The following is an 8,543-nucleotide window of genomic DNA, read 5'->3' as shown; positions in this document are numbered from 1 at the left end:
TCTCTCGCGCGCGCGCGCGGTGTGTTCACGAGCATCCGCTCTGCGCAGCTGCTACACAGTCCTTCCACGCAGCTACAGGAGAGTGTTATTTTCACCACAGACTGGAAGAATTTTTGATAAGAAGAGTAAAATCGCTTTATTTATGGTAAGTAGGCTTAAATCGCATGGTGATAATCTGAAGTCAAGTCTATTTCTTTAAATCTGTGATCTAATTCGTTACACTGTATTTACATAAAGCAGACTGATAATAACAACATGGCACAATATATTGTTATTCTGCCAAAATTATGCGATTTATTCTCCACTGCTCATTTTTAATTTCACATGGTTGATTTCCATACGTATTTTTTTTTTAATCATAAATTAATTTGCACAAGAATACATTGGTGATTTTCAGTAGTAACACTTGTGGAGAGAGAAGCTGGTGATGTCACTACTGGAATATGCTTATTATGATAACGAAAATAGTCAAATGTAAGAAAATAACACGACGTTATAAAACGCAATAAAGTTCATAAACTGTATTCAGTTATTTGGACTGTAACTATGCACTGGTGTTATTTGTGGAGAATGAAGAATTCTCTAGAAGCCCCTCCGCCCCCACATCCACCCGCACAATTTGTTACGTAATGAATTTATCTACCAGCTTTGTACTCTCATATACAGCTAAATTACAGCTATAGATATTATTATAATTATTATTATATTTTTAAAAAATATGTTTCCCCAATAAAATCGTAGATACTGTAACGTTTGTCGAGGCGGATACGCAGAAGCTGCACTGCGCAACAGCGGCGCTTAGTTGACACACTTGAGTCCTAGCCGGCATGAGCCGGAAGTGTTCTGACGAACTACCCCCGGAGGAGGTTAGTAACTCATAAAATGATGATAATAAATAAACATTAACCGCTCCAGGCTGTATTATATAACCTTGTTGTTTATGTGGTTATACAAATATTCTGTTGCTATAACCGGGAGCTTGCGCTATGTGGAACTTTGGAAGTAACGTTATGGAAGTTTTGTCAGAGGTGTAAGTGCTCGCGCCCCCTCAGGATCAGCTCAGACCGCGTCAGGTGTTTGTGAACGTGCAGCTCGTATCTGAGTCTGCGGTGTGTTTGTCCGATGGTCGATGCGCTGAAGGCTCGCTGGTGTTTCAGGGGATGGAGGTGGACTGTACGCCGGAGGACCTGTCGAAGTGTTCGTATGAGGAGCGCTGTGTGGAGCTGGGGGAGGTGAAGGACATGAGGCTGGAGGCCGAGGCGGTGGTCAATGATGTGCTGTTCGCGGTCACAGACATGCACGTCTCTCACAGTCTCTCCAGCGGACTGGACGTGGCCTACATAAACGTGGAGACCAGAGAGGGACAGCGATACTGCTTAGAGCTCACCGAGGCAGGGCTGAGGGTGAGTGATGCCAAACATGTAAACAAGGCTTTCATTTTAGTCATTTTCTACCAATATATTTTATGTTTTCACTTCATCAGAATGGTATGAAACTGTGACTTTTGTGGCACTTGTTATATGAAAATGAGAAAACATTAAAAATAAAAATAAAATAAAAAATGTTACAGTTGGTCGTATGTATTAGCTGTGGTGGTCAGTTAGGTAATATGCCATATCCAAAAATATTTAACTATTTTTTTGGAGTGCAGTATTCAAACCAGCCGTGATGTCTAAATATATATTAATCAGTGTTGAATATTGTCTTACTTTATCCGAATTGTATGAAACCTGGTACATATGTGGCACGTACTATATGAACAAACACACAAAGTGGAACTTTGACTAGAAAAGGCTGAGGTCTGGGCAAATGATTGCCATAGGAAATGAATGGGAAATACAAAACATACTAAAATACAGAGCAACTTTTGGCAGTACCGTCTACAGATGACCCATAATTTATTCAGAGATCACCATGAAAATGGCCTTGATGCTGGCATGTTCATTTCATTATCAAAAACATACATTTCTTTGGTCTATTTGACCAAGTGTGACCACTAAGTGAAGAATACCGGAGGAATCTGTGCAATGTTTCTGTCTGTTATCTTTCAGGTGGTGGGACACGGCTTCGATCAGGTGGATGAGGGGTTGAGCTCCCAGTATCATGAGACTGTTTACTCACTGCTGGACTCTCTCAGCCCCGGATACAGAGAAGCGTTTGGAAATGCTCTGCTGCAGAGACTGGAGAGGCTCAAACAGAACGGACAGTGAGGGCTTCAGTATCATTCAGAATATCTTTGCTCGCTAACAGTTCATCCAAGTCCTGTGCCGCTCTCAGCTTAAAGCATCAGTGCTACCTTTTCCAGTTTTTAGCCTGTGGTATGTTTTAACAGATCTTGGTGTTGATTTGACAAACTGACTCGCCTGTGATGTTTTAAAGTATTTTACTATTATTTGGAGAGGTATCATTGCTATGAATACTTATTTTGCAAATGAAATAGCTGTTTTGAGGACTATGGGGAAATGTTTGAACTAAAGTCTTTTGTGTTAACACTAGTGCTCTGATTTTGGATGAACTGGGTCCTGCGGAATAGAGCTCCATACTGTACTCCCATCAACTGTACAGCATGGCTCTTTAAAGTATTAACATTAAAAACATCAGATGCCTTACTACTTTCATTCAAATTTCAAACAATTCGGTTTTCTTTTGTTTAATTTCAGTTAATCCTGTCCACAAGATCGTTATTTAGCGATCGTGTTGCATTCAGTATCTTCTCTTCCTTTTGTTTGCTACAGATCATTTCCCTTTTTACATTACATAACAGCAGCATGTTTGTTTGATTGTCAATGCTCGACTTATTGTTGTAAAGAAAAATACATTTATTATGGTTAATGATAGTGCAATATCGGCAACAGCAAGCATATCATGTAATATGTATTGTCCATTGTTGGTGTTTTTAAAATATTGTTTTAAATAATGATTTTAATAGATTTTGTTTTTTCAGGAAGAAAGATTTTATGTAGAATGAATCAGTGATTGACTGGTCAAAACAAAATGCTTGATCTTGCACAGAATTGCACTAAATGAGATAAAGCAGCCATTCTCTGACTTTGTTTGAAGGGCTGCATAAAAATATGCTACAAAGCTACATTCAGTTTAGAACAGAAGGAAGAGATTCATTTAAATAAATGCATAAAGGCAGTTGTGGTATGTTGGGTTTCTACCTCATGTTGGGTTTTTATTTTGACCTGTGAAACTGATGTGTTTCCAGCTGGTTTGGGATAAGGCAGGTGATAATAGGGTCACTGAACAGAATTGGTCCTCTGGTTTTAGCAAATTCCTGTGAAACACAATACCCTCCATATCAGTCCCAAAAAAAAATCCTAATAATTTACAGAATGTTTGCTTAGATAACCAAGATGGAAAATGAGTAAGAGAGTGTTTTAATGATGTACTGTACATGGCACAAATAACTTCTGTTCCTGGGGGAATGTTGCTTGCTTTTGTTTCCTTGTAATAAAAAGCACACATTCAAACGTTATTTTGGTTTCATGATTCAGTTTTAGCCATTAGTCATATTTTGCAGGCGCTTTAGGAATCATTTAAAGACAAAGGTGTCGTCTCTTACAGCTAGTTTGTTCATAATTAAATCATGTATTACATGGTGAAACACAAATGTAACCACCCTAATAACCACCTCCCCTCAAACACATGACAGATGACCTCTCTAAAGGAATATATAAGTTGCTGCCGGAGAAAAATGGAACTGAAACTGAAGCAAGAAGAAACAGTGGACAGTTTCCTTTAATAGACAACATTTAAAAATAAATAAATAAACCTTTGTACAGACAACTTTGCAGCTTTACATGTTTGCAAATGTATATAATGAATACACTTCTATATATAATTAATGAATTTAAATAATTTTCTAGTTGTTAATGATTTAAAAAAATAATATACACTACCATTTAAAAGTTTGGTATCAATTAAATTATTTTTTTTTAGAAGTCTCTTGATTTATCAAGGCTGCATCTATTTGATCAAAAATTCATTAAAAATTGTAATTTGTAAAATATTTTTTTTGTATTTTAATGTATTATAAAATATAGTTTATTTCTGTGGTGGCAAAGCTGATGACAAAATAAATCATTTATAACAAGTCTTTAATATCACTTTATATCAGTTAAAACCCAAAACTTAACAGTAGTGTATACGGTTACAAAATATTGCTTTTTTTTTAAAATGAATGCTGTTCTTTTTAACACAGGTATCCAAAAAATGTTAAGCAGCTATTTCTACCACTGCTAATAATTTCTGAAGGATCATGTGACACTGAAGACTGGAGTAATGGCTGATGAAAATACAGCTTTGCCACCACCAGGAAATGATTTTAACTTACAATATTTTTGCTATATTTATGTACTGTATTTTTGACCAAATAAATGCAGACTTGATGAGCATAAGAGACTTTTTTTTTGTTTAATGTATTTTTGATTTAGTACTGATACCAAACTTTAACTGGATTAGAGAGAGAGATAGAAATGAAACCTTAATTCTAAATTGCTTTCTAAAAGCTAAAAATATTTGAATTCTGCCTTAGTTTTACATCCTGGATAAAATCCTTTAACGAGAAGAATTACAAAAATCATTGTTCACCATTAAAAATAAAGTACTTTATTTCATTCAGACAGTAACATACATAGTTACATGTCAAATGTGGCCACATTTACAGATCTTTTAAGAAAATATGCTCATTTTAAAATGCAATTTTTATTAAATATACAGATTTAAAATGCAAGTAAAAAGTTCACAACCAATGGTTTAAAGAAACTTTGATTAGACACATCCGAACACCGTCTAGCCACAAATCAGTTAGTGCACACTTGATTTAATTTAATCACCGGCACTGACCGCTGTTTGCTTGTCAGCGTCTCGTTCTGGTGAATCATTAATACAATTTTAGAAACAAACTAGACAACTTCTGTAAAGTGGCACTGTGTGCATAGTTAAAGACCATACATTAAAATGACAAGTGTGTCATGGTTAGAAAAAAAGTAGAATAAATCATACCAATATTAGATCTAAAAGGCCCATTGAAAAGTGTTAAGGCACACATCCAGATGCCTCGGTTCTTAATTGTATCCCTTTGTAAGCGTTTGGCTTCACTGCTGGCCTTCAGTTCACAATCTGAACAGGGAACTTGATGCAAAATAAATCTTTATTGAAGTCGTCTTTTAATTCCCATTCCACAACCAGTTTTATCTAATAAACAAACCAAAAATGAGGAAGTGAATGCATGCAACATTACAGCATTGTTTAGAACTAAAGGTAGGTATTTGAGGAAGTGAACACTTACTGGTGGATACCCGGTCTTGACAGGCAACTGGTTGACATAGCTGTAAGATTTTTGCGGCTCAACAGGACACTGGATTCCAGACTTGCACCCATCTGATTGAGGAATAGGGAAGAGGACGGGGACGCCTTCGACCACTCCGTGAACCACAGCTGTACAGTTCTGACTGGCAACGCCTAGGAGAAATATAAACAAGTTGTTGATCTCCTACATTTAGATCTGGTTTTCTGAGAGGTCACTAGAAGTGAAAAGCAACTCACTACTGGTGAATGTCACATTGACTGTGTAGGACTCTCCCTTGTGGAGCTGGCATGGCTGTGATGGACAGGGCTGGATGTCAACCTCGGCAACTTTTCCGTGTATTGAGCCTGTAAGGAAAAACCAGGAAAATAAAGACGACACAAATTCGACGAATTGTTAAATATACGAGCTTCACAAACAAAGTACTTACCGCAGTCGGCGAATTTCACCGGTTCGGCATTAGTGTAAGCAAGAAGAGAAAGTAAAACAACTCCCAGCGTGCGGTAATAACCCATGGTTCAAATGCGTCCTGTAGAGAACCAGCACACAGTAACAGTTACAAACACAAGTGTTAAATCACATGACTCACATGAATCTCTGCGTTGTTTCTGTGCGCTTCCTTGTGAAGATGTTACCTTTAATAAGTAATTCACACAGGAAACAGCAATACAGTGGAAAAGGTTACAAAAAATATATACCAAATAATTTCATTTAAATTGGCTTGCTTGCTTACCAGCCCTTCCTTCAGCCCGCTGTTTGCACAACTTGTCACAAGATCAGAATGACTGTTCTCCAATCAAATACTGTCTGCGTGGGGGTCTTCGTGACGTAAGCGCAGTTCCGGGGAACTCTTAACCAATAGCAATGACTCGTGGAAATGGTCTGAAACACGGAGGACAGTCTGTTGCCAGGTGTATCAATACCCCTCTCAGGCAATTATACTCGCTCATAGACTGAAAAAAAAGAGAGGTAAAACGATTTTTACGGATTGACTCTCTCAATTTCGGAAACGTGGGTGTGCCTCTACTTTTTAACAGTTTAAATAAAATGTAAATATCAAAAAAATCATAAAGATATTTGTACATTTCGCATTATATAAGGTGAAAACTATTTTAAAGTTATAGTTATGTTTTAAAACACACATTTAAATTGCACTCAAGAGATTTAATTAGTAACTGAATGTGCATGTTCCCATACATCAAAAAGAGATCCTGCAACAATATACCATTTTTAGTGTGAATACAGATTTTATGTGCAATTTAATTTCTTTTTTTTTCTTCTTTTTTTTTTTTAAAAGACAGTTGAAAAAATTGTCTACCCAAAGCACATTACAAAAATCTGGCATCTATAAGGCTTTGATATTTGAGTCATAATTAATATTACACGTATCAGCTTATTTTATTTTTTTTCTATCTAAACAGTATTTTTCCACAGAAGTCTTTTTTTTTTTTTTTGCCAATAAAATTACACATTTGTAGATTTTTTTTTTGAACATCAGACCTGCATAGATTTAATTCAAAATCAAAATGCATTTGTGACTCAAAACTGAAAAATCTTGATTGTCAGAAAAGTAACTAGTGCTTTCTAATGATTAATCGCGATTAATCACATCCATAATAAAGGTTTTGTTTACATAATATATGTGTGTGTAGTGTGTATATTTATTATGTATATATACAAACACACACATGCATGTATATATTTAAGAAAAATATGTTATGTTTATATATTAAATATTTATATATGATATAATTTATATGAATATATATACACACACACACACATGTAAATACAAGTAAATATTTTCAAAATATATGTTGTATGTGTGTGTCTTTATATATATACAGAATAAATATACACATTACACAAAATATATCTAAATTACGGCCGATGCTCTCAATGTCAAATGCAGAAATGTTAATCCATGCGTTTATGACCTCAAGGTTAGACTATTGTAATGCTTTATTGGGTGGTTGTTCTGCACGCTTGGTAAACAAACTACAGCTAGTCCAAAATGCAGCAGCAAGAGTTCTTACTAGAACCAGGAAGTATGAACATATTAGCCCGGTTCTGTCAACACTGCACTGGCTCCCTATCAAACATCGTATAGATTTTAAAATCTTGCTTATTACTCATAAAGCCCTGAATGGTTTAGCACCTCAGTATTTGAACGAGCTCTTGTTACATTATAGTCCTCCACGTCCGCGCCGTTCTCAAAACTCTGGCAATTTGATAATACCTAGAATATCTAAGTCAACTGCAGGCGGCAGATCCTTCTCCTGTTTAGCGCCCAAACTCTGGAATAACCTACCTAACATTGTTCGGGAGGCAGACACACTCTTGCAGTTTAAATCTAGATTAAAGACCCATCTCTTTAACCTGGTTTACACATAACATACTAATACACTTCTAATATCCAAATCCGTTAAAGGATTTTTAAGGCTGCATTAATTAGTTAAACCGGAACCGGGAACACTTGCCATAACAACCCGATGTACTTGCTACATCGTTAGAAGAATGGCATCTACGCTCATATTGTGTCTGTTTCTCTCTTATTCCGAGGTCACCGTAGCCACCAGATCCAGTCTGTATCCAAGTCAGAGGGTCACTGCAGTCACCCGGATCCAGTATGTATCCAGCCCAGATGGTGGATTAGCACCTAGAAAGGACCTCTACAGCCCTGAAAGACAGCGGAGACCAGGACTAGAGCCCCAGAGACAGATCCACTGTAAAGACCTTGTCTCAGACGACCACCGGGACAAGACCACAGGAAACAGATGATTCTTCTGCACAACCTGACTTTGCTGCAGCCTGGAATTGAACTGCTGGTTTCGTCTGGTCAGAGGAGAACTGGCCCCCCAAGCTGAGCCTGGTTTCTCCCAAGGTTTTTTTTCTCCATTCTCTCACTGATGGAGTTTTGATTCCTTGCCGCTGTCGCCTCTGGCTTGCTTAGTTGGGGACACTTCATTTACAGCGATATCATTGGCTTGATTGCAAATTATTGCACATATACTATTTAAACTGAACTGAGCTGCATGATGACATCACACTGCCTTTAACTGTCATTTTGTATTATTGACACACTGTTTTCCTAATTAATGTTGTTCAGTTGCTTTGACGCAATCTTTTTTGTTTAAAGCACTATATAAATAAAGATGACTTGACTTGACTTGATTACACACGTATATTATGTAAACAAAAACTTTTATTTTGGATGCGATTAATCATT

At 36.7% G+C, this 8,543-nt stretch overlaps 2 protein-coding genes across 4 annotated transcripts; one reads left to right on the top strand and one right to left on the bottom strand.

Moving 5' to 3' along the window:
* Positions 1-2: 2 nt before the first annotated feature.
* Positions 3-3,481, top strand: LOC109049138 (gsk3b interacting protein). Of its 2 annotated transcripts, XM_042742809.1 has the most exons (4): positions 24-145; positions 742-866; positions 1,158-1,403; positions 2,052-3,481. In XM_042742809.1, exons 2-4 carry the CDS (start codon positions 828-830, stop codon positions 2,208-2,210), a joined length of 444 nt encoding a protein of 147 aa, XP_042598743.1. In that variant the 5' UTR covers positions 24-145; positions 742-827; the 3' UTR covers positions 2,211-3,481. The 2 variants fall into 2 exon arrangements, with proteins under 2 accessions (XP_018922375.1, XP_042598743.1); XM_019066830.2 differs by lacking the exon at positions 742-866 and having other exon boundaries at positions 3-145.
* A 1,110-nt stretch (positions 3,482-4,591) lies between these two features.
* Positions 4,592-6,107, bottom strand: LOC109049137 (NPC intracellular cholesterol transporter 2-like). 2 transcript variants are annotated; one of them, XM_019066827.2, is made up of 5 exons: positions 6,048-6,107; positions 5,745-5,843; positions 5,554-5,661; positions 5,297-5,469; positions 4,592-5,202 (listed from the first exon to the last, which is right to left on the bottom strand). In XM_019066827.2, exons 2-5 carry the CDS (start codon positions 5,827-5,829, stop codon positions 5,116-5,118), a joined length of 453 nt encoding a protein of 150 aa, XP_018922372.1. In that variant the 5' UTR covers positions 5,830-5,843; positions 6,048-6,107; the 3' UTR covers positions 4,592-5,115. The 2 variants fall into 2 exon arrangements, with proteins under 2 accessions (XP_018922372.1, XP_018922373.1); XM_019066828.2 differs by lacking the exon at positions 6,048-6,107 and adding an exon at positions 5,950-5,968.
* Positions 6,108-8,543: the final 2,436 nt, after the last annotated feature.

The sequence above is a fragment of the Cyprinus carpio genome, chromosome B17 (genome assembly GCF_018340385.1).
Source record: "Cyprinus carpio isolate SPL01 chromosome B17, ASM1834038v1, whole genome shotgun sequence".
In the NCBI taxonomy this organism is placed as follows: domain Eukaryota; kingdom Metazoa; phylum Chordata; class Actinopteri; order Cypriniformes; family Cyprinidae; genus Cyprinus; species Cyprinus carpio.
The sequence above is the reverse complement of the archived record's forward strand: the minus strand, read 5'-3'. Positions and strand labels throughout refer to the sequence as shown.